The sequence below is a fragment of the Vulpes lagopus genome, chromosome 10 (assembly GCF_018345385.1).
Source record: "Vulpes lagopus strain Blue_001 chromosome 10, ASM1834538v1, whole genome shotgun sequence".
Classification (NCBI taxonomy): Eukaryota; Metazoa; Chordata; class Mammalia; order Carnivora; family Canidae; genus Vulpes; species Vulpes lagopus.
In genome coordinates this window covers 82,293,553-82,319,026 of record NC_054833.1, presented here as the reverse complement: position 1 = coordinate 82,319,026, position 25,474 = coordinate 82,293,553, and the positions used below count along the sequence as shown (strand labels likewise).

General features: G+C 57.9%; 1 protein-coding gene across 4 annotated transcripts; it reads left to right on the top strand.

Moving 5' to 3' along the window:
* Positions 1-213: 213 nt before the first annotated feature.
* Positions 214-23,902, top strand: PODN (podocan). Of its 4 annotated transcripts, none has more exons than XM_041772226.1 (11): positions 214-357; positions 7,439-7,755; positions 9,604-9,697; positions 11,017-11,081; positions 12,785-12,894; positions 14,009-14,165; positions 14,449-14,564; positions 15,101-15,758; positions 18,811-18,959; positions 20,330-20,540; positions 22,958-23,902. In XM_041772226.1, the coding sequence occupies exons 2-10, from the start codon at positions 7,444-7,446 to the stop codon at positions 20,511-20,513; spliced, it is 1,845 nt and encodes a 614-aa protein (XP_041628160.1). In that variant the 5' UTR covers positions 214-357; positions 7,439-7,443; the 3' UTR covers positions 20,514-20,540; positions 22,958-23,902. The 4 variants fall into 4 exon arrangements, with proteins under 4 accessions (XP_041628160.1, XP_041628158.1, XP_041628157.1 ...); XM_041772224.1 differs by lacking the exons at positions 214-357; positions 22,958-23,902 and adding exons at positions 643-799; positions 21,986-22,951; XM_041772223.1 differs by lacking the exon at positions 214-357 and adding an exon at positions 644-799.
* The last annotated feature ends 1,572 nt before the right edge of the window (positions 23,903-25,474 follow it).

Sequence of the window (25,474 nt, the reverse complement as noted above, 5' to 3'; positions counted from 1 at the left end):
TATGGTGCCGCGAGGACTCCCTACTCACCGCCCCTTGTCTCCGGCGACTGAGATCCGCATGCACCCTACTCCCAGCCCAATTTACCGTCCTTCAAGGCTCACGAGGCTCTGGGCGCAGGGTCAACGTGGGCGTGGGGCGTGGGGCGTGGGGCGGGGGGGGAGGGCGGGGAACTTTTCCGGGAAGGGGCCCAGCGGGGTCTTGGCTGGAGGCCCCGTTAGCCACGGCCCAGGACCCCGGGGTGGGAGAGTGAACGGAGGTGCTCGTGCCTGGAGCGGCTGCAAAATCCTCGGTCATGAGGAGGAACGTGGGCTCAGAGGCGCCTGGCTGAAGGGGCCTCCGCCCTGCCCTCCTCTCAGGTGCGGGGGCCTGGAGCGGGTCCGGCTGCCCTGCGGAAGGCGGGAACCGGGACGCGGTGCGGGCTGCTGGACCCCCGCCTCCCCGCCTCGCGGTGGGGGGCGGCGGGGGCGTGGGGGCGCGGCCCCGCCCGGGCGGAGGAGGGGAGAGGGTCGGGCGGGGGCTCTCGCTCCCGGGGAGGGCCCCACCCCCGCCCCCGCCCCCGCCCCCGCCCCCACCCCCGCGCGCCCGCGGGGGCCCGACGCGCGTGTCCGGAGGAGGCCGGCGTCCAGCAGATGCACGCGGTGCGGAGGGGGCGGGGGAGAGGCGGGGAGGAGAAGGCCCACAGCAAGCCCTGCGTCGCCGAGCTCGCGGCTCGGCTTGAATGGAAGGAGCCCGCGCCCGCGGAGCGCCGCGGGGACTCGGGACAGCGCGGCCGGCCGGCGGGGCGCGGGGGCGCGGCAGGTACTGGGCGCGGGCGGCCGGGTGGGCCGGGGCGGCGCGGGGGGCGGCCGGGGAGCGGCCCGCGCGGGGGGCTCGGCTCCGCAGCAGCTGCCCGGGGCCGGCCGCCGCACTCGCCCCCCGGGGGCAGCCCTGCACGCCGCGCGCCCGGCAGCCCCCCGCGGCCCCGCGGCCCCTCCGCGCTCGCGGCCGGGGCGGGGGCCTTCCCTCCTCGCCGGCCCGGGACTGCCCCCCCCCCCCCGCTGCGCACATCTGGAAAGAATCTGAGGGCGGATGGGAGGCGGATGGGAGGACCGGGCGGCGGCAGGGAATGCGGGGGCAGGTGGCAGCGGCGAGGGGCGGGGACCCCCGCCCAGCTCGCCCTCCCTCCGACCCGGTGACAGGCAGAGAAACTGAGGCCCGGAGGGGCCCGAGGTACGCTTCCGGGAGGCGCGGACAGGTGTGGCGGGAGCCCGCGCGACCTCCGTCCGGACCGGCTCGGGGCTCGGCTGCCCCGCGGAGCCCTCGGCCCGCACCTGGTGTCCGTCTGTCGGTCTGCGCGGCGGCCTCCCGCGGGGACAGCTGGCGGAAGGCCGGGGCTGCGGGTCCCAGAACCGCCAGGCTGGGGCGGGGGCTGGGATACCTGATGCGCCGCGGGGTGGAGGAGGGGGTGGCGGCGGGGCGAGCCCCTGGCAGCCCCTGGGGCGCGGGGCGCGGGGCGCGGGGCAGTGGCAGCGCCGGAGCTTGAGCAGGCGCCGGCCGAGGTGCGGGGGCTCGGACCGTCCCTGGTCCCCAAGGCGCGGAGGGATGCGCGCCTGGCGCCGGGAGGCCATCGCCGACCCGTTGAGGCCCGCACCCCCGAGCTGCTGCGCTCGGGCTCGGGCGCGCGGGGGCGGGGGTGGGAGGGGCAGTGGAACCGTGGCCTGGCCGCTCCGGGGCACCCCTGCTGGGAACCGCCGCAGCCCCCTGCGGAGGAGGCGCACGGCCCCTTTTAGGGCTCCGGGCCCACTGCTCCAGCGTGAGTGCAAGTTAAGAAGTGTTAGATTCACATGACTGTGTTCACGAAATCTTGCGGGAACATACTTTGTTCTTTTTTAATCTGAATCTTTGGGAATGGGTGACTAATAGTGGCCTAAAGGTGCTGTAGAGTCATACACAAGACCTCTGACCATGAGCTGCCTGGTACCCTTGACAGCTCCCTATCACGGCACCTTAGCCTAGTGGCTGACACTCTTGGAGACTTGGTCCTCCAAGTCTCATCCCCTGCCTCATCCCCTGCCTCATCCCTTCTTTAAAGGCACCTCCTCCCCCCCCCCCGACCCCCCAACACTGTGCCTTTGCTCATGCCCTTCCCTCTGTCTGGAGTACTCTTCCTCCCCTTTGTCTGCCTGGAGAGCTCCTACTCGGCCTCCAGGAGCAGTTCAAGGTTCTGGGCAGGAGTCAGAAGACACAGATTCTTGTTCTGGCTGTAACTCAACATACTAATCTGTAAACTGGGCGGGGGGCGGGGGCAGACAGACCGATAATGATGCAAATCGTTTCCAACTCTACCTTTCACAAATTCATCTCTGCACTCAGCAAACCTTTCCTGAGCACCCACTCTATGACTGAGGAGTCTGGAAAGGCTTCCCTGAATCGTGCAAGCTGCAGCGGGCCAGGGGTGCTGTGTGAGCACTAAAGAACTTCCTAACCCGGTCAAGGAAGGGGCAACAGCTTCTCAGAGCAGGGGCATTTGAGTAGGAGTTTGCTGGGGATGGGCAGTAACGGGAGCCCCTTGGGGCTTGAGTTTCCTATCTCCAGAGTAGGAAGACTCTTAGTTTGGGGATTTCTAGTAGAGATGATAAGATGCAGCTGTCTGGGGCCCGGCACAAAGCAGGTGATTAGTGAATTTTTACTATGTTTGAGTGGAGGAGGAAGCTACCACTAGGGACTGAGGATCTGTGTTCTGGTTTGGGTTTCCCTTCCCTTTCCTTCTTCTAGTCTTGCCTTAATCCCCCATGTAAGCCCTTCTGGGCCTTGAGGTTTGGTTCCTCAGGGGTGCTAGGTGGGGTGAGAGGCAGCAGGTCGCAGGGACCTCCTTGGGAATAGTAACCCCGTGTGTCGCACTTGCTCAACACCAACGTCAGATGGACATGTCATTTCATTTAACCCTCATGAGGATTGTCCAGACTTGTAGAGGCTCAGGCGGTGAAGTGCTTTGTCCAGACTCACACAGCAGTCAGGAGGGGAACCCGATCCTGCTGTTGCAAAAGCACTCCCCCTGAGAAAGAGCTCAGGGCAGGCCGAGCTGCCCCTCTTGCTAGCCACTTGCTGTCCCAGTGGTGTGAGTTGTCACCAGGGGGCCCCTCACTTAGGACTCCTGGAGCCAAGGGGCCTGCTCTTTCCACTGCTCTTCTACACACAGCTCCCAACTTGGCCGAGCACACAGAGGGTCTTTAGGGGCTAATCTCGCTCAACAATCTTAGAACAACAGCAACAACAGGTTGAGACTCAGAACAACAGTAACAACAGGTTGAGACTCAGAAGGGCCATGATGTAGCCAATTCCACAGAAAAGCAGGTGGTGGAGCTGAGGCTGCCCAGGATCCCAAGGTCCAGAGGAGGAGACAGGACTCACCAAGCCCTGTCTGATCTTCCTCCCTCTCCTGTGAATCCAGCTCCTCCTTGCCATCCCAGCACCTCTCTCTGCCCAGACCAGGCTTACTACCCATTGCCCATACTATTGCACAGCCTCGGAGGAGAGCTCTCCACTGCTCCATCCGTAAACCTGCCTATGGCACACTCCTGCTCTGCAGTGGCTCCTCATTCGTCCTGAGATCTTCAGGATCGCTCCCCCTAACCTGGCTTCCAACTCCCTTCTTAGCTGGACTACCCACCTGCATCCCTCCCAGTCCCCAATACCTGGCAGGCACTCGAGCAAGCTCTGTGGAGGTCACCGATGGGCTCTCTTGCACCTGTATCTTTGTAGGTTCTTCCCTCCTTGCTTATGTCACCCTCTCCCTTTTGCCCGATATTCAACCTTCATGACTAGATAAGGCATCATTTCTTCGGAGAAGTCTTGACCTCAGGCAAGGTTAGCTCTCCTCTGGCCCCCTGTGGACTCTAGCTTCCCTCTGTCATACCTCTGATGACACTGGGCCTATAATGCTCATTGTACACTGAGCATCCATGCCATCACTGCCTGATAGAAATATAATGTGAGCCGTGAATGCAAGCCATGTAGGCAATGTGAAGCTACATTAAAAAAATAAAATGAAAAAAAAAATAAAAAAAATAAAATGAGGGCAGCCCAGATGGCTCAGCAGTTTGGCGCTGTCTTCGGTCCAGGGCGTGATCCCAGAGACTCGGGATTGAGTCCCGCATTGGGCTCCCTGCGTGGAGTCTGCTTCTCCTTCTGCTTATGTCTCTGCCTCTCTCTCTCTCTCTCTCTATGAATAAATAAATAAAATCTTTAAAAAATAAATAAAGTGAAACAGATAAAATTAATTTTAGTAATTTATTTAACTCAATTATTTGAAATATATTAATATAAAAATTAATATTTATGAGATAGTATTAATATTAATGATATATTTTACATCCTCACTTTATTTATTTATTCACGAGAGACCAGAGAGAGAGAGAGAGGAAGAGGGAGAAGCAGGCTCCATGCAGGGAGCCCTGCGTGGGACTCGATCCCAGGTCTCCAGGATCATGCCTTGGGTCGAAGGCGGCGCTAAACCGCTGAGCCACCTGGGCTGCCCTTACATCCTCTTTTGTACTAGTCTTTGGAATCCATGCACACTGCGTTTTATACTTACAGTACCTTTCAACCTAGACTAGTCACATTTCAAGTGCTGGGTAGCTGCATATGGCCACCACATTGGATAGGGCAGGTATGAACTTTTTAAGGGCAAGAGCCAAACTTGAGTGGTCTCTGTGGGTCTCTAGTGCCCAGCTGTGCTTGGCCCAGGGGAGAGCCCAAGGGCATCATGGTTAAGGCCCCCGGCTGGAGCTTAGCATCACCACTTAACAGCTGTGTCGCGCTGGCCAACCCATTGGGCTGCAGCTCCCTTGACTATAAAGTGATGGTGGTAACATTTCAATATGGTTCATAATGTTAATATAAAGTATTTTTAAGTTACAAATTAACGGGGAGGGAGGAAAACTAGCTGGTCTAGTGAGTACACAGGATATGTGGGGAGGACCCTTCTCCCTGGCCTCCTGCCCTGGTTGATTTGGGGCTTAGGCCTGTGCCCACACTCCCCCTCCCAGAACCCTGGTCTGGGGTCACACAGACAGGCAGAGAGGGGGACTCTGGTCTAATGTTTCCAGGAGCTGAAGGCTGTTGAGTTAGTTGCGGGGGGGGGGGGGGGGGGGGCGGGGAAGGGAAGGGTTATAATGTACATGGGAATGATGGTCTGTAGACCGTGGAGGCTGAATTGCCCATTTGGTCAGGGGATGGGGCAGCAGGGGAGTGACAGGGTGGGCATAGGGCCAGGGTGTTGCCTGCCAACTGTTCCCTGGGGCCCGGGAGCTGTGCATGTACTAGGTCCCTGGTTTCCTGCCAGGCCAGTGGCTGAGGCCTGAGTCTGCTTAGGCCTCACGGACCTAGATGGATTCAAGGATGCTGCCCCTCTTCTACTACTCACACCTTTCTCTCTGGGGCCTCACAGGACTCACTCCATCTGGGGTGGAGGGTGGGGTAGGCGTTACTGTCCTGGCTCTGCTGCCCCCTCTAGTCTGAGGGCAGGGCAGTGTGCCAGCTTGCATGTGTCTCTTGCGCCAGCACAGGGCTGAGGGCAGAGGGGACTTCACCTTGGAGAGGGGGCTGGGCAGCGAGTGAGACAAAGCAGTGTCTGAAATGCCATTACAGCCTCAGGGCAGCCAGAATTCATAGGAGGCCAGAGTCTGCAAAGCTGTGGGGAGGTGGGCCTGGGGCTAGACTGCAAACACCAGGCAGGATCTAGGCAAGAGAAGGGGAAGACTCAGGGGGGCTCTGGAGTGGGCAGGACCCGTGATATTAGTGGTACAAGGAGCGAACATTTAGTGAGCACTCACAGTGCACAGTATGCGCCTCTCTCTGACTCTCCCAGTCTCCCCACGAGGGCAGCTCTGGTAACCTCTGTGGATGGGTGAGGAAGCCGAGGTTTAGTGGGTGACTTGCCCAAGGTCAACCGAGAGCCCGAGCTGACTGCAGCCCCAGCATCTGGCTCCAGTGCCTGCCTTCCTAACCAGACCTCAGCAGCAGTGGCAAGGCCCAGCAACTCAGACCTTTGTATCTGCCCTGTGAGGTGTGGTTCTTAATCCAGTGCCAGCACGAGAGCCTCAGACTGAGGCATACCTCCACACCCCCCAACCCCCACCACCACCACCCAGGGCCAAGTGCATGCTATGTACCTAGCTTCATCACCTAGGAGGTGCCAGGCGCTGCACGTCTCTTACCTTGCTGACTCCTTGTAGTTGCTATGGTTTGGGATGTATCATTGCATTGTCAGATGAAGAGAGAGGCTCAGGAAATGCTAAGTGCTGGAGAGGGACTCACACTGGGGTCTGTGGGATTCTAGAGTCCATGCACCTGAGCTGTGGCCTCTCACAACTTAGCATTTCCCAGAGATGTTTGCTAAGTGAGTTTCTGTAAAAAGAACTCCAGGGGCTGGCTCAGAGCCAAGCTAGTCCCCTGCGCTGCCTAGAAGATAGGGAGGGACCCTTGCATCTTCCTTGTGGCCTGAGGCCATCCCCACTCCTCCTCCCCTGCTGCCCTAGGGGACCATGCTGGGGGGTGGTCTTTTGCAGGTAGTGGCAGTCAGGTGAGCTCAGTTGGCTCCGGTGAGGCCAGCTGAGGGTGTGAACATCAGGAAGAGGCTTCTAAGGTCCTGGAGAATGGCAGCAGCTCTATTCAGTGGAGGCCTGCTCTGTGCCTGGCTCTGCGCTGGGCCTCCACCCAGACACTGAGAGGCTCACAGTCCTCTGTGGGAGAAAGATAACTTCACGTATTCACAGCCCGACCCAACTCATGCCATGCCCCATGAGAGCCCTGGGTCAGCTCAGGGTTTGTCAGGGTATTCCAGGGGGTGCAATGGCTACACTTATTCTTAGAGAAGTTGCTGCCTGCACAAAAGGGGCAGGGAGTTCCAGACAGAAGGAACAGCATGTGCAAAGGCCTAGAGATAGGATCTCCTAGGTAGACCTGTCTAACTAGGGTGGGGGTATTAGAAGAGAGACAGGATCAAGTCCTGAACATCCTAGAATGGTAAGCTGAAGAGCCCAGATGCACCCTGCTGGTGCTGGCTCCATGGCTCTGGAGGAGGTAAGAGCCTCCCAGCGCTGCCCATGCTGGGGCAGCAAGAGCTTGGCAAAGTCCTAGCCAAGCCCTGCCAGTCACAGTTCGTCCCCAGGCTCAGCTTCCCCTTCTGTGAAGTGGGGGTAAAGATGCCTTGGGGCCAGGCCTGGTAAGGGTGCTGACTTGCCTGAGGACAGGGCGTCACCTCGTCCCTCCAGAGGGCAGCTCTGATGACGGGGAGGTGGGTGGAGCAGGAGTGTAGCAGTGAGCAGATCAGATGTGTGATCTACCCTCGAATAGACTCTGTCTTGTGCCCAGGTGGGCCCCAGTGTGAACAATGTGGGTCCCAGACCTGTGTCCACTGCACCTGCCAGGTGAGGCCTGACTTAAGTCCTCCCACAGGTACCATGGTCCGGAGCGGGGTGCTGCTGTTCCTCTTGCTGCTGCCACCGCAGCTGCAGCTGGGACCAGTAGGCACGGCGAGGTCGCCGGGCTTTGGCCGAAGTGGGGCCCACAGCCTGAGCCCTGAAGAGAATGAATTTGTGGAGGAGGAGCCAGTGTTGGTTCTGAGTCCCGAGGAGCCGGGGCCTGGCCCTGCCACCATCAACTGCCCCCGCGACTGTGCCTGCTCCCAGGAAGGTGTCGTGGACTGTGGTGGCATTGACCTGCGCGAATTCCCGGGGGACCTTCCTGAGCACACCAACCACCTGTCTCTGCAGGTGACACGGGCACTACAGTCACGGTCACAGGGGTGGGCCCCTAAGCTCGTGGCTCCTGTCCCCACCCATAATGCTCATAGCCCCCTGCTTGTCCAGACCCCCAGACACAGGGCGCTAGGGCACTCCCTGCTCCAACATCCTGGTCACAGAGTACTGTGCTATTACAACTGCTTTGTTTTGCTTGGAGGAGTCTGGGCTGAGACCCATAAATAGAGTCAGACCCTGTGAAAAATGGACACAGATCTGCCCAGCGGCTGACCCTCTGAATGGGCAGGATGCCCTGGACACCCAGGCCAGGAAAATAAGAGAAAGTGGATCTGATAGGGTGCTCTGCGGGCTCAGAAGATAGAGTCCCCTCTCTGGCTGGGGTACAGGCGAGATTGTGAGAATCGGGACACAGTGTTCCAGACGGGGATTCTGGGGCAGTGGGTGCACCCGTGGCCGGTTTTGTGCAGCCCTGGGGCAGAGGGAGAGGCTGTTCTACTCAAGAGGTCAAGCCCAGTGAAGGAAAGGGACCTGTCCGTGGTCACCCAAACTGATGCGTCCAGGTTGAGAGCAGAGGGAGCTCAAGGCCAGGGTGGCCTGTGGAAGAAAGGGACAAGTTAAGGCAACACTTACTGTTGGTTCATTCACGTCCCCTGGGTACCTGGTCTACGACTCAGGTGTGGCGTCTGGGGCTGGGCATGGAGAGAGGACAGTCTGGGGGAAGGCAGAGATCTTAACAGCTGAAGATAACAGATGGAGACAGAGGACTAGTGTGGTAGGGCCCAGAGCAGCTCCTAATCCAGCCCTCAATCCAATTCAGGAAGGCTTCTGGAGGAGGTGATACCCCACCCAGTATTTTATTTATTTAAATTTTATTTTATTTTATTTTTAAAGATTTTATTTATTTATGCATGAGAGACAGAGAGAGAGGCAGAGACATAGGCAGAGGGAGAAGCAGGCTCCATGCAGGGAGCCCGATGTGGGACCCGATCCTGGGTCTCCAGGATCCCACCCTGGGCTGATGGCCGCGCTAAACCACTGAGCCACCTGGGCTGCCCTAATTTTTATTTTTAAAAAGATTTTATTTATTTATTCATGAGAGACACACACAGAGAGAGGCAGAGACACAGGCAGAGGGAGAAGCAGGCTCCATGCAGGGAGCCCGACGTGGAACTTGATCCCGGATCTCCGGGATCACACCCTGGGCTGAAGGCAGTGCTAAACCACCGAGCCACCTGGGCTGCACACATTACTGGCATTTTATTTTATTTTTTATTTTATTTTTAAAAATATTTTATCTGTTTATTTATTAGAGAGAGATGCAGAGAGAGAGAGAGGCAGAAACACAGGCAGAGGGAGAAGCAGGTTCCACGTAGGGAGCCTGACATGGGACTCAATCCCTGGTCTCCAGGATCACACCCTGGGCCGAAGGCAGGTGCTAAACCACTGAGCCACCCAGGGATCCCCCACCCAGTGTTTTAAAGCATTCCAGAAGGAGTGAGGACCACAGGTTTTCCCCCCCTTCCGGAAAGGCAACCCAAAGTAGTTTCTGGCTTAGGGTGGAGAGAATGGGCTGGGGATGCCTGTCACCACATAGGAACATGGAGGGAGCAGGGGAGATGGCACTCCCAAGTTTGAACTGTCTGTAGATGCCCATGTATGGGCTCCTATAAGGCGGGACCTGCATGCCTCCCATACTGAGGCCCAGGCCTGGCCCAGCCCCAGGTCTGTCTGTGTGGGGTGAACCCCAAAGGAGGTGCCCAACAGAGGGACTGGCTCCTGGGACAGGAGTGCCTCGAGTGAGGCAGGAGCCTGGGCCTCTGGTGAGGCTGCTTCCTCACCACCCCATCCCCCACTCCCCAGAACAACCAGCTGGAGAAGATCTACCCCCAGGAGCTCTCCAGGTTGCATCGGCTGGAAACTCTGAACCTCCAGAACAACCGTCTGACTTCCCGAGGTGAGGGATCACCCAGAGCCTGGGACAGGGATGCCAGGCGGGGGACCAGGTGCCCATGGGAAGAGGTCCACCCTGCAGACCCTAGGATACGGAAAACAGAGGGCTGGGCTGGCGGCTGCCTGAGAGCCACCCCACCCCCAGGTGTCCCTGAGCTGGGTGTTGGATCAGGGGACAGGCTTCAGAGAAGCTTGGATTGCCAGGGCCTTTGTCATGGACCAGTATGTTTACAGAAGGCCTTCAGAATCAAAGAGCTGTAGAATCCTCTAATTGTAAAAGGTTATACTTTTTTCTGATATGAAAATAATTTATAATAGAAAATTTGGAAATGTATAAAATGAAATGGAAAAGAAGAAACCCACTCATAATTCTGACACACGGAGTTCATCACTATTGATGTTTTGGTCTATCCACTTTTTAAAAAAACAGCTTTATTGAGGTATAACTTCTATACTGTGAGATTTATCCAATGTAAAAGTACAATTTGATGAGTTTGGGTAAGTTTATACAATTGTACAACCATCACCACAATCCAATCTAGTCTTTTTTCTTTGGGTTTTTTTAAATTCATAGCTGAACTTGTAGGATAGGTACTATACTATAACCACCATATAGCAGTTAGCACAGCAGCGTTTTTCAGGTTCCTAGAAACTCTCAGTGGCCATCATTTTACACAGTGGCAGAGACGCTGCACAGTTTATATAACTGTTCCCTCTCCTTAGATATTTGGGTGAGTCCCAGCATCTGAGGGTCCAGGAGCCCGGAACTGAGTGTCAGAGGCTGGCCTCCGGCCTGGAGGAGGGCCAGTTTGGCTGGGCTCCCAGCAACAGCCGAGTCCTGACACTACATCTGCCAGCTGGGGCAGGGGTGGGCTAGGGGGTCGGGAGGTGCCAGGGCCACAGCTCTGCGCTGCCCTGAGCTGGGTATCAGGAGGGTCAGAGAGACCCTTTAGGGCCACACCTCAGGGGAGCACTCCTTTCTGATGGGGAAGGGTGGGGCTGCGTCCTCTGCCCTGTGGCCTGACCTTACGAAGACCCATTCCCACCGAGGTGGCTCTGAGCAAGTGAAGGATTGGTCATTTCTGAGCCCTTTCCACTTGCTCCTCTGAGCAGTGGTGGGGGTGGTGAGCAAGGGAAAAAGGGGGCTGGGCAGGCCTGCTGGGACTGGTTGGGAAGGGATCAGAATCCAACCTGTCTCTGGGGGGGGGGGCCCTCCCCAGTCCTGGCAAGTGGGGTGGGCACTGGGTGGGGGGGTTGGTGGTGGCATGCTCCCCTGTAGCATCTCCTTCATCCAGGGCTCTGACCGATGCCTGTCCTTTGAAGGGCTCCCGGAGGAGGCGTTTGAGCATCTGACCAATCTCAATTACCTGTACTTGGCCAATAACAAGGTAAGAGGAGCCCCGGTGTCTGGGGCTGAGCTCTGGGAACTTTCACCAGGGCCTTTTCTAGGGTGGCCGCTGGGTCCCAACTGCTGTTCACACGTGGACCTAGTGAGACCCCACACCTTAATGCAGGGTATCAGAATGGCCAGATAATGAAAATAGAGGCCTAGGCCTTCCAGAAGTGTGGGGGTTGACAGCTCATTCCCACCAGGGAGGGAGTCCATGGAGTGTTTCTCGGAGGAGGTGACATTTGAGCAGGCCATGAAGGCTAACAGGATTTCAGCCGGGGGCTCCATGGGGGAGGCACTGCGGAAGAGGCAACATGAGGAAAGGCAGAGGCACTCAACTTCAAAATAGCTGGTGTGCCCCAGGGCTCTGGCCTGGCCACTTCTCTCAGAGCTTTCTTGAGGTGCTTCATCCCCTCCCCGGGGGCATTAGCACCCATCTGCATCATGGCCGTGTCCAGTGGCCGTCCCCACCCATCCCACTCCTCCCACTTGAGACTCCTTGATGCCTGCCCTAGATGTCCAATGGAAGTGGAACTCTGCTTCCCTCCTGCGTGCGCCCCCCCCACCTCTATAAGCACCCCCCTCTATATCTGCAACCACCACAGCACCACTCATCTGAGCCACAGACCCCGGGGTGCCTTGGTCACCCGCAGCAAGCCTGCACTCCCCTCTTGGCCTGGTCCACCAATGGCACCTGCACCGCACCAGGACAGCCCTGCTTCCTCATTTGCAGCTCCTTCTCAGAGTGGCCAGAGTGATCTTTAAAAATCATGCCTGCTTCTACCCTCCATCCCCACTCCCCGCCAGCTCAGATATTTGAGGCTTCACTTTCCACCCAGAATGAAAACCACGCTCCTCCCCATGGCTGTGAGAGGACCTGTGGTTGGAGGGCCTCTGTGTGGACCTCACAACACCCTTCCCACTCCCTCCCTCTCCTCCAGCTCCCAAATGTGGCAACCCCCAAGTGGGACCTGCACTCACCGCCCCTGTTGCCACAGGTGCTTGCCCCTCAGATGGCATGAGCGGGAGGCCTTCATGCCCAAAGTGTCACCTGGTTCCTGAGCACCCAACCCAGTTATTGTCTCCAGTCTGTTTTAGCTTGTTACCACTATTAGATGCTTTTGTTCCTTGTTTCTTGTCTTCTCTACTAAGATGTAAGGTTTGGGGGGTAGGAATGGGGACATTTCTCTGTTTTGTTCCCCAGGACATGCCTAGCACCTGGACCCAGGCCTGCAGTGAGGGGAGGGGCCAGGAGGACAGGCAGGGCCAGGGACAAGCCTAGACGGCTTGGAATGTTCAGGGATGTGGGAAGCCATGGAGGTTTGGTTTTTGTGTTATCAGGGGAGTGGGATGGGTTCCCAGTTTATTTACTTTATTTTTTTTAAAGATTTTATTCATTTGAGAGAGAGAGAGAGAGCATGATCAGAGGGGAGCAACAGAGGGAGAGGGAGAAGCAGGCTCCCCGCTGAGCAGGGAGCCCGATGCAGGATTCGATCGAAGGACCCTGGGATCATGACCTGAGCCAAAGGCAGACACTTAACCGACTGAGCCACCAAGCGCCCTGAGTTTCCAGTTTAGAAATATGGCTCTGGTTATAAGGAGATGACAAATTGAAGGGGCCCAGATGAGTAGCAGGCAGTGGGACCCAGAGCTGGCCTCTGCTCTCCATTGGTCTTTCTATCCCAACTTCTCCCTTTCCAGCTGACCTTGGCACCCCGATTCCTGCCAAACACCCTGATCAGTGTGGACTTTGCTGCCAACTATCTCACCAAGATCTATGGGCTCACCTTTGGCCAGAAGCCAAACTTGAGGTGAGAAGTCAGACAGGGGCTCTGGGCCCTGGCTGGGGAAGGAGAAAGAGCTGAGACAGAAACTCCCAGCCCTGAGCATGGCAGAGCAAGCCCAGCCAGGCCGTGGAGGAGGGCATGCTGGGCGGGCATGATGCCCCCGGCTCGGGGCTCTGGCAAGGAATGCCCAGGGCTGCAGGACCTGAGGGCTGGGAGGAATCTGTCTGGGAGGCAAGGACAGAGAGTGATGTCTGTAGAATTATGAGGAGCTGGGTGAGAGTTTTTCCCCTCCTCCCCCAGTCCCTGGGGGAAGGAAGCATCTTCCAACAAGCACAGCTGCTGGCCCTTAGTGAGAGCTGCTTTGGGAGGAGTGTGAGCAGGGCAGGGTGGTGCAGGGGGGGCAGAGGGGATACTGACAACCCCCAGTGCTGCTTCTCTCCCCAAATCTGTCACCCCACTTGATTCTTTCCATACCCTGAAGGAGCTGGGGTGGCTGTATGTGGTTCCATCCTGCAGATGAGAGGGCTGAGGCCCAAGATATAACACAGCAAGAATGAGTTATATCTTCTATGTTTAGAATATCTTGTGTTGAAACATCTTACATTTCTCTTATTTCTGATCTTGGTCCCTCTAATATGTGAGCTGCATGACAGCAGGGTCTTGTTGGTTGTGTCCACTGCTTTTATCTTTAGAGTCTAGAAGAGTCCTGGCACGTAGGAGCACTCACTATATATGTGCTGAATGAATGAGAGATTATGTCCTCTGAGCCAGGCCCTGGACTGGACACTTGAGATGAAGAGGTGGCAGGGAGAGTCCCCACAGAACTCAGAACCAGCTGCGTGGGGCTGACAGGCAGGGATTCTGGGGCTGCAACAGTCAGGGAGTGACTGAGGACCTTGAAGGGTATGGAGGGGCACAGACAGGGGGGTGGGAAATCCCCTTTCTGCCACGGATGTGTGGGGCAGCCTCTGGTGGGTCCTTAGTCTCCTTGCTGTGCAAGGGGGACTGGATCAGGGGGGTCTGAGGTTCTTCAAATGGGAGGACGGTACCCTGGGCCCCAGCCCTGACCTGAGCAAGGTCTGAAGGCTGATCAGGTGAGCTGGTACGGGGGCTTGAGGACCTGTGCCTCATCCCCCAGGTCCGTGTACCTACACAACAACAAGCTGGCGGATGCTGGGCTGCCGGACAACATGTTCAATGGCTCCAGCAATGTTGAGATCCTCATTCTGTCCAGCAACTTCCTGCGCCACGTGCCCAAGCACCTGCCACCCGCGCTCTATAAGCTGCACCTCAAGGTGGGAGGAAGAGTGTGGGGAGGGGCAGCCAAAAAGCAGGGACCTGCAGTGGGGGAAGAGCCCAGGTCCACTGAGGCACAGTGGGGAGGCCGTGGGGCCTCGGGCACAGTGTCTGCTGTGGAGAACGAGGCAGAAGCCTGGGGAGCTGGCTGTCCCTATCACATGCAGGGTGCTCCAAGCCACAGCCCCTTCCCCTGGCTCCCCTGCCCCCTCTCATTCTGAGGCTCTGTCCTGGCCCCTTGGCCATCCCTCATGCTGCCCTCCCAACCATCCCGTCCCTCAGAACAACAAGCTGGAGAAGATCCCACCAGGCGCCTTCAGTGAGCTGAGCCACTTGCGTGAGTTGTACCTGCAGAACAACTACCTGACCGACGAGGGCCTGGACAATGAGACCTTCTGGTGAGCCCCGGCTGGGCCGTCCATGTGAGCTCCGTGCCGGGGAAGCTGCTCCTGGGGCCCACGCAGCCAGGTCCTCTCACACACACCCAGCCCCCGGGCCTTGCCCAGCTTCCCAGAGAGGGCACCATGGGGCTTGTGCCTCTGCTGACAGGTCTGTCCCCCAGCACGAGTGATGTGTACGGACAAGGCCAGAATTCCAGTGAGGCATCTTCAGAGGCTGGCTTCGTGGTACAAAGTTGAAACGAGTGTACTTGTTGAAGGCAAATATATTCTCATGTTTTAGGTCCAAGCCTTAGATGGTCTTCAAAGAAGCTCCTTCATGACAGAAGCCATGCTAGATCCTTCCTCCACCAATAGGGCATTGAATAAACCCAGGGAGAGTCTGGAGAGGACAGAGGTCCGCCAGTGGGCCAGACAGGGGCCCAGCTGGGACGAGTTAGACCAGTGCCCTTGCCCCTCCCCCTGCCTCGGGACTAAGGGTGGACACAAGCACCCTGTGGGCCTCTGCCAACCATCCTTATTCCCACCCACCGCAGGAAGCTCTCCAGCCTGGAATACCTGGATCTGTCCAGCAACAACCTGTCTCGAGTCCCGGCAGGGCTGCCGCGCAGCCTTGTGCTCCTGCACCTGGAGAAGAACGCCATCCGCAGCGTGGACGCCGACGTGCTGACGCCCATCCGCAGCCTCGAGTACCTGCTGCTGCATAGCAACCAGCTACATGCGCGCGGCATCCACCCGCGGGCCTTCCAGGGCCTCAAGCGGCTGCACACGGTACACCTGTACAACAACGCGCTGGAGCGCGTGCCCAGCGGCCTGCCCCGCCGCGTGCGCACGCTCATGATCTTGCACAACCAGATCACCGGCATCGGCCGCGACGACTTTGCCACCACCTACTTCCTGGAGGAGCTCAACCTCAGCTACAACCGCATCACCAGCCCGCAGGTGCACCGCGACGCCTTCCGCAAGCTGCGCCTGCTGCGCTCGCTGGACCTGTCCGGTAACCGGCTGCACACCTTGCCCCCTGGGCTGCCGCGCAACGTGCACGTGCTGAAGGTCAAGCGCAATGAGCTGGCCGCCCTGGCGCGCGGGGCGCTGGCTGGCATGGCCCAGCTGCGTGAGCTCTACCTCACCGGCAACCGGCTGCGCAGCCGGGCTCTGGGTCCCCGTGCCTGGGCCGACCTGGCCCGTCTGCAGGTGAGGGGAAAGGGGCAGGAGAGGATTGGGGCCGGGTCATGCCCGCGTGAGGGGCTGCTGGCATAGCTGCCCTGAGCCCACGCATCTTGGATGCCTGGGGAGCAGCCCACGCATCTTGGCTCAGGTGAGGGGTGGGTAGGAGGGCCTGGCGGGGTGTGGGGTGACCTGCTAGACCGAGGAAAGGGAAGGTATGACTGGCATGCCTGGGTGCAGCAGGAGGGGCTAGTGTGGCCAGGCTGAGCTCAGCACCTGCAGGCTTGAGGAGGGCTGTGGAGATGAGGGGAGGTCATGGCTGCAGGTAGGGGGCTCACCCTCCAGGAAGACTGGGGGGTAGGGCCAGTTTGGTTGGCACTGGAGAGTCAAGCTCATCCATCTGAAGGCTCCGAAACAGGTGGCTGGGCTTGAGTGAGGGGAGGGCAGCTTGGCCTGGAAGGGAGGCTGCCCTCACCTGGTGCGGAGGGCTAGGGGAGGCTACCCGAGGCATACTGGGGCTGCTGAGTGGGTGTGGCTGCTGTGGTCAGTCAGCAGGGATAGCTGGCTGTAGGTGACAGCTCCCACTCAGTGAAGGCCCAGAGGGAACTTGAGTAGAGAGATCTGGGAGGCAGGGCTTCAGTATTGCAAGGTCAGGAAATGCCCCCACTCCCCCACTCTGCTGCCCTGGACCGGGTAGGGGCACGGGGGAGGGCCTTCTTCCCAATGGCTTGCTCCTCCCTCTCTCTCAGGGCTCTACTCACATGTCACCTCCTTGGGAGGTCTTCCTTCACCACCCATCACCCTCCTCTGCTTTGTTTTTCTTCATAATCCTCATCTGTTCTAGGCATTAGGTCATCTGTCTGCTGGTTCGTTGCCTGCTCCTCTGCTAGAACGAGGGGCAGGCATTTTCGTCTGTTGTATTCACTGCTGGACCCAGGGACCTCTGTGTGCTAGGCTCTCAGTACATGTATTTTGGGAGAGCTGTCAGGATGAGGCTATCTGAGGGGAGTGCAGGGGAGAGCCCCCAGAGTGGGGGGCAGATGGGTGAGGGGAGATCAACATGGGAGCCAGGGGCAGCAGCTGGCCCTGCAGGAGCAGCTGGCTGTGGTCTCCTCACCCAGAGGGCCCTGCTGAGGGCCAGACGCCAGGATCCAGCTGCCTGGGCTGCTCCCTCTTGAGTTTTCCTCAGGAGTCCAGATCCCAGCGTCTTCTCCTCCACACCTGCTCCTTCTGCTGCATTTTCTAACTCTCTGTAGGGGGTGCCCACGGGAGACCTGGATGTTGACCGGATACCCCTTTGTCACATCACCTGCCCCCCCTCCCCTGGCACTCATCGTTAACTAAATTCTGCTAATTCTATCATCACATCTCTCAACTCACTATTTTCCATCCCTTCTGCCCGTACTCCAAGCCAAGACACCCCCATTTCTCACCTGGACCCCAGCTCCGTAGGACTCTCCACTCCACTATACCATGTGCACTTGGTGGGTATCTTTAAAAAACACTCATTCACCTACACTCGTGCTCAGAACCCTTCTATGGCTCCCTGTTGCTCTTAGAACCCAGATCAGAATCCTTGCCACAGCTCTCAGGGCTGGTCTGCCTCTGCTCCCAGTCGAGCTCCCTAGTCTCCTAGGCATACTGGGCTTTATTTATACTGGCCCCACTGCTGAAGCACAGCATCCTGGGAATACCTGCTCACTTGTTCTTCCCACAGCCTGTTCCAGGCCTCTCCTATGTGCAGACACAGCTCTAGAACTGAGGACCCGGCAGGGAGTAAGACAGATGAAGGGTCACTACCCTCCTAGAGTTTAGAATATACTTAGGACTTAGCTCCCATTCCATCTCTTTCAGGAAGCCCTCAGTCATGGGCAGGTGCAGTCTGGGTGGATTCAGTCAGGAATGAGGTATCTGCAGAGGTTGGGGGTTCTTCTTCACACTGTTGGATCTTTCAATAAGCAGCTGCCCCCACCCTGCTTCAGAGCCCCGCTGATGCTGGCTGCTAAGCTCCCCTGGCTCAAGGCTGGGTCAGGCCGCTCCTTGGGCTCCCTCAGCACAGCCCAGTTCCACCAGTTGTCGTCATCAGATGTTGTGTCCATCTCCCCCACCCTAACCTCCAGTGCAGAGGCAGCCTCTCGGTGGATTCCATATCCCCGGCAGCCCTGGGCACCGAGGATGTTTGGAATGAATGAGGAAGTGCCAGAGCTGTGTGGAGGAAACATAGTGGGGAGCAGGGAGACCTGCTGGGTAAGGGAGATGACAGGGAGGCTCCCTAAGGTATAAAGCTTGTTTTCCCCTTGAATCTTGAATCTAGATTCATGGCCCCAGTTTCCTGACCCTGAGCCCCCACCTGTCAGGGTGAGGAAGGGAGATTACAGATGATGGAATCCACCTGTGCTTGCATAGGTGCGTGTGAGCGAGTGTATGCTGATGGCCTGAGGGGAAGGCAGTGAGCTGGACCCATGCACACATCTCCTGCCTACTGCATGTTTGTTCCTCCCTGGGAAAACCACCCCATTTTCCCTGGTCACCTGCTTCCTGCATTCTAGGCATGTGGTGACCCAGAGACTGACCAGCCTAGGACTGGCTGCCATGCCAGGGTTGCTGTGAGCCTCAAACTCTTGCTCCTCGTTCCTGCCCACATGGCCTTGAAGTCCATGAATGAGCAGCCACACTCATATGGACCCTCACCCCACCCCCACCCTCACCTGGTGTGGGAATATTCAAAAATTGGAGGATCCCTGGCCTCTGCCCTTTTAGGCCCTTTAGTCTGATAGGGGTGACAGGTGTGCTCAGGAGGAAGGACTTTGCCACCCAGATATCTTGGCTGTGAATTCATGTGGAAAGGCAGAAGGAGCTGGGTAGGACATATATCAGAACAAGGGTTTGGGTTCCAGCCTCATATGAGCTGTGTGGCCTTAGATCTCTTAACCTCTCTGAGCCTCTGTTTCCTCTCCTGGAAAATGGAATAGTTAGAGATCCCACCTCACAGGGTTATCATAAGATTTAGATAGGCCAAGGGGCTGGTGGGATCTTTGCAAGATGTTAAATGCTTTTACTCCCCTGGTCACTCATACAGCTGCTGGACATTGCTGGGAACCAACTCACAGAGATCCCTGAGGGGCTCCCCGAGTCACTCGAGTACCTGTACCTGCAGAACAACAAGATTAGCACTGTGCCTGCCAATGCCTTCGATTCCACACCCAACCTCAAAGGAATCTTTCTCAGGTAGGAGGTCCCCTGGGGGGGCTGCACAGGCCCCTCTGGGGTCAGCCTGGCTCTGGCAGGATAGCTGAGGCAGAGGGGAACAGCTCCCAGCTAGAGGGCAGTGTTTGAAGCCTGGTTTCATGCTGACTGGCTGCATGACCCTGGGTATATCCCAGAACCCCCCTCAGCCTCTGTTTCCTCAGCTCTCAAGGGTGGGGACAGTCCTAGCCAGGCCTGGTGAGGTTTATAGATTTATAGAAGGTCTTCAGAAACTTTAAAAAGCAGTGCATGTGGACATTATTGATGTTAATGTGGCAGGAAGGGGTATCAGAGGGCACAGGTGATTGTTGTGTCCACAGCTGGCTGGGCTGTACCTGAGCAGGTGGCAGATGTTCAGGTCCTCACCGAGCTCTGGAAGTTTAGAATGATTCTTCTACTTCTTTTTTTTTTTTTTTTTTTAAGAGAGAGAGAGGAGGGGGCAGGGGGCAGAGGGGCAGAGGGAGAGAGAGAATCTCAAGCAGGCTCTAAGCCCAGCGTGGAGCCGGAGCTGGGGCTCAATCGCACAACCCTGAAGATCATGATCTGAGCTGAAATCAAGAGCTTAAGCGCCTGAGCCACCCTAGAGTCAGGTGCACCTTAGAATTATTCTAATGGGGGAGCCAACTCCCCAGGAAATGAGGAGCTTGGGTACAGCAGAGTCAGTGTGGTTCTGCCCAATACCCTCCCTAACCACCCCTTGCACTTAGAAGGGGCAGAGTGTGCACCTCCGGGGGACTGGTGGCCCAGCAGGCCCCAGGCTGGGTTGGGGAGGAGGGTGACCTGTGCCTTGGCTCATGTGGGGACTAAGGCCCAAGGAGATGAGGGGGCCGGATATCAGAGCCCAGCCTCTGCCTCCACTCAACCCGAGTGCGTGCCTGGTCCAGCTTGATCCTGGCCTTGCCTTGGTGCCACCCTGCAGCCTCAGGTTTGGGGTTAATCCCAGAGGGAGCTAATCCCAGGCAGAGAGGAGGCCCCCGTGACTGCCACCCCAGACCTGAGAGCTAGGTAGGTGGGGGTCTGCCCCTCACTGTATGAGATGAGTGGCCCAGGGTCCTCCCCTGCCCCCCCCCCCCAAGCTATAGTTATATGGAATGGGAACAGCCGGGACTCTTCATGATGCCCTTGCTTCTCAGCACAGCCCCTGAAGCCCCCTGCCCCCACATCCCCTGTACCCCCCTACCCTCACACCCCCCTACATTCCCTGCCCCTGCATACCCCCCCGCCCTGCACCCTTTTTGTGCCTTCTATGCCATCTTCCTGGAAAGCTTATTCCCTCCTGTTCCCATTCTCAAGTGGGTGAGTGTGGGGACTCGAGGTTGGGCCTCTGGCACCTGACCGCACTGACTGCACAGGTTCAACAAGCTGGCTGTGGGCTCTGTGATGGAAAGTGCCTTCCGGAGGCTGAAGCACCTGCAGGTCTTGGACATAGAAGGCAACTTTGAGTTTGGTGACGTTTCCAAGGACCGGAGCCAGGTGGAGGAGGAAGAGGATGAGGAAGATGAGGATGACGAGGAGGAGGAAGAGGAGAGGCGATAGTGACAGGATGAACCAGATTTGATATAGGTAGGTGATCTGCGTGGGGGTGCGTTAACCTCTCCCCACATGTCCTGTCCCTGACCCCAGGACAGATCCTGGGTGAGGGCCTGGCAAGGCTGTGGGAAGCCAGCACGGGGGCGGGGGCAGGGTGGACTCCCGAGGGCGATGAGTGCCCTGATGGGACAGGCACAGGGGCTGGGATGGTGGGAGCAGGGAATGGATGTGAGGCCTAGGAGGAGGCTATTGCTGTGAGCCAAGCTGCAGGTGATAGGGGAGGCAGCAAGGATACAGACAAGCAGGGACTTCAGGGGGTTGGGGAGGGACAAGCGGACTCCAGAGTTCACAGTGGTCCCACTGGGCATGAGGTGAGGGAGAAGACAAGCCCCCAGAATGAGCTCTTGGGGTCCCAGGTGGGTGAAAGTGCTGGGGGAGCAGATCTGTGGAGGTGGTAGGAATGTTGGGTTAGATGGGAGGGGGCTGGATATCTGGGGCTGGGGGTAGGGCCAGATATGTAGGCTTGGGCTGGAGATGGGGGTCCAGACATCATCAGCCTGGAAATAGTACTAGGCTGCAACAGGCTGGGGGAGCAGGCTTGGGGAGAGCGAGAGGCCATGGCTGCGGCAGGGAAGCCTGCAGAAGGCACTGGAGGGGAGCAGCAAGGGAAGGAGGCAGGAAAGGCAGCCCAAGACAGAGGGGGATCATGCACATATGCCACACGAGCACCCACGTGCACATGGGGCACCAACACACGTGTACCCACACACACACGTGTCTAAATGTGCATACACTCAACACACACTTGCAGGACACATAGTGCATATGGACACACACACAGGTGTTTCATGGTACATTCATGGTGCAGAACATGTACATGCTTGCGCACACTTGGAGGATGTGTGTGTGTGTGTGTGTGTGTGACTACACATGTGCATCCCCAGGCACATAGGCCCTTGTGGAGAGAGCAGCTGTGTCAGTACTGCTGACAGACAGGTAGAGGTGAGCCCTTCAAGGACCCACCAGATTTAACCACAAGGAGCTCCCTCTCCCCCCACCGTGACCTCATGGGGAGGGCCGTCAGGGACAGTGCGGTGGACCCAAGGAGCCGACACAACCCTATCAAGAAGTTTAGCTGTGAAGAGATGAGAGGGTGGCAGGAGGGAAGGGGGAGAGAAGGTCCCTCCCAGCTCCATCTACCTTGTGCCCTTGTCAGAAACAGAGCTGTTGGAATGCTGGTGTTTGGGGGCTGGCCTGAATGGGGGTTAAAGACATGCAAGAGGAGAGGAGCAGGGAGGAGCTAGCCCTGTGGGGACAGTGGCAGGGACTGGCTCTGGCAGGAGGGGCCATGCTCCTTCCATGGTGGCAGGAGGGATGGGGGACCAAGTGGCTGCCGTCACACACAGGCTAGGGCCTTGGTGGCCAGACGTGATGTCACATCAGCCTGATGCCTTCAGCCTTCTGTTTTCTCTGTGCAGCAGGAACTGCTCAGCAGACCGGGGTGGGTGTGGAGAAGATGGACCATTGGATCCATCCGTGGCGGGGTTTTTGGCCAGGTGTGTGGGACAGAAGGGTAAGGAATGAGGATGTTGAGGGTGTTAGCAAGAGAATGGCTATAGTTGTTGGGGATGCCAGGGGCCAATCTGGGAAAGGAAGGAGGTATAGACCAGAGGGTGGGCGGGCAGGGCCTCAGTGGAGGGTCGGTGGAGGGTGGGCGCAGTGTGGGGAGCAGCCAGGAGGAGAGGTGTGGTTGGAAGGGACTGTCAGAATGAGCTGCACTGGGGGGGTCACAGGCTCAGGCTGTGGCCATGGGAAGGGGCCTCTGGGCCACTGTTATGGCCCTGAATTAGAACAGGGGCCATAACAGGGGTAGAGAGGAGACGGCAGAGTGGTGGTGAGGACCCCGTGGGTGAGTGACAGAGGGGGAGGGGGCTGCCAGAAGACTGCATGGGGTGGTCACCCTAGCTTGGAGAACAGGCCCAGAGGCTGTGCTCAGGAGTCCCTGTCCTCTGCTGCCAGGGCCCGGGGATATGAAGGTGGAGGCGACCTCTCTAGGCTTTGTGCTGGGGCAGAGCCAAGGCTCAGTGATATCAGTGAGGACGCTGTGGTCCTCAGAGGGGGCTGTGGGGTCCTGGGATGGGAGAGAACCTGCCCTCTCTGAGGGACATTGGCCTCGGGTGGGTCTGTTGAGCGGGGGCGTTGGGAGGGACCCTGGGGAGTAGCTAGAGGGACCCAGAGGCCCTCTAGTGGATGCCGGGCCTGGCCTCGTCAGCAAGAACACCCCCAGCAGGTGGCCTGCTGGTTCTGGGCTCCCAGGGGCCACTTGCCCTCTGGCCTGTGGTTGCCTGGCTCTCCCAGAGTCCCCTCATGTGGGCCCCCTAGCTTTAATCCACCTCCCCAAAGCTGGCAGGTCTTCCCTGGCCTTCCTGACTCTTCCACGTGTTCTGCAGGACAACGGAGCACCAGACCCCTTTCTGCAGCCCTGTGAGCCCCAGTCGGCCATGTTCACAGACATACCCAGTGCCGCCCCCTCCAGCCCCTGTGACCTGCCACCACAACATAGGCCAGACACAGCCTCCCATCCCTACCCTGTTGCTGCAGCACCCACAGCCAGACATGTGCAGGCACCACAACACACCCACACCCTGCCGGCTGCATGGCACCCGCCACACAGCTCTACTCTCCACCCCACGCCCTCCGTTGCCATCATGCCATTGGACTCATGCAGACTCGGGAGGGTCTGACCCTGCCCTGGCACTCACGGGTGCCTACTCCCTTTGCCCTGGACCCACATGTGTACACACGTGTGCACAAAGACACACACACAAACACGTGTGCACACACATAGCCAAGTCACATGCAAACAGCCTTCTGTGGCCTCTGCCTCCTACATATCTTGCCCCAGCCAGAACTGGCCAGAACAGCTTGCCATCTGCTCATCCGTCTGTCCGTCCGTCCACTGGAGAAGACAGAATTATCTTGGTGCTCTCTGTGGCCGGGTGCCTGCCACCCTCTGGAACCCACAGAAGCTGATTTTTGTTCCTTTTTCTCCCTGTGGGACCGTTGCCCTGGCCCCCAGGGTCACTCCCTGCCAGGTCCTGGCCGGCCACAGGCACGTCTTTGATGGAAGTCCCACTGAGGCCAGAGGGAAAGTCTCCTGGGGCTGCTGAGGCCTTGGGCACCTCAGGAGTGAGGTGGAGGGGCAGGGCCAGGCAGGGAGGAAGGGCCTAGCTGCCCTAATGACTTATCTTTTGTTTCCCTTGGGGCCTGTGGGGAGTTCTGGGTGCCTTTGAACTTTGAATTCTTTTTAAGAAAAAAATGATAAAGAACTCAAAGCTGATTTTTCTTGTTACAGAAAAGCTAATATAAAAGCATTACCCCTTTCTGGCAGCCAATGGCCGTGTCTGTGTGTGCTTCCTGCTGGGTGCTGGCTGGGTTGGTGCCCGGCTGAGTGGGGGCAGGGTACAAGCACCTCAGGGCCTGTCCAGACCAGCAGGAGTCAGCACAAAGTTCAGTCGTTGGACCCACAGAGTAATCACAAAGGCAGAGGTCCGGGTTGTGGGGGTTTAGTCACAAGTAAGGAGACCTGGAGGCCTGTGCAGCCCATCACTTCGTGGGGGTCAGCAGGCCCGGCCAGAACCACCACACCGGGCCGGTGAGCTCGCTCTGCACTTCAGAGGCTCAGCATCTGAGCAGAACACCTACCGGCTTTGGGCTGCTCCGGCTCACCTGGAGGATCACCTGTGCATGGAGTGAGCATTATGGATAGGGTGTGTCCCCAGGATGGCAGGGATGGGACAGAGCCTGGAGGCACACCTGAGAGCTAGAGCAGTCTACCTGGGGGGCCCAGGTCTCTGCCTAGTGCTCCCACCACCCCACCAGGGCCAGAGCTGGCACCAGGAAGGGCAGCACCCGGCCCAGGGGCAAAGAAGAACCCGCAGAGCGGGTCCACGCTTCCGTGGGTGAGACGCCCAGGAAGCAGTGCCCTCCCACTGCTGGAGGTGTGTCAGCACTCCTCCTGTCAAGCCCGATAAAGAGCAGATTGCAGGCTCCATTGCTCAAAGGGCCTAGGGATGTGACACAGGGAAGGGATGTTTAAGCCAATCCACACGGTCACAGGAATGATGGATAGCTTGACCTCTGACCTCTCTTCAGTGATTAGGCCTTAATGAAGGAAGGATGCTCCCATAGTAGGCCCTGGAGTCCCTGGCCCTGCAGTGGAACGGGAGTCGTGGATCAGGGCCCTTCCTGGATTTCCAGGCTACGGCCCTGGGAGGAGGATAGGAAGTCATTCAGGAGTGAGGGCTGGGAGGGCAGGTGTCCTCCTGATTCTGAGTGACTTTGGGAAGCTCATCCCTTCACCCATCCTCAGTGTCTTCATGGGCTCCTCTGTGCAAGACCCAAGAGCCTCGTCAGAAGGCACGTTCAGAGCAGGCTGTGTGGCCAGGGCTCTTCTGTGTCTCTGCCAGCCTCCTGGAGGCACCCCGGGGCTGTGGAGAATGAGAGGGTCTGGAAATATGTGTGGGCACGTCCCCTCCTTAAAGCAAAGCGTTCACCAATGGGAGCCAGACTATTGAGGAAATTAGTCTCTTTCGTGGGGACTGATCTCAAGGAGTCTGTTGATGCTGTGGCTGTGAGGCAGTCCCCTGGGGAAGCCAGTTTGTACCGTGCCTCCTACCTGTGACAGCTCAGGCAGGCCTGTCGTCATTCACCCTGTCCAGGCAGGCCTGTCCATACACCGACAGGCCAGCTACACCTGTCTCTACTCCGGCTACACGGACAAGCCTGTATTTCTGGCCACCTGGGCAGGCCTGACCGAATGCTGTCTGCCCAGTCGGGCCAGTCTATACTGTAACAGCCTAGGTTAGCCTGATAAAGAAATGCTGGCCAGGGTCTGGTTGCTACGCCCACAAGACTTGAAAAACAAAATACTTTTATTGAATTATCACTGAAGTTGCAAACACAAA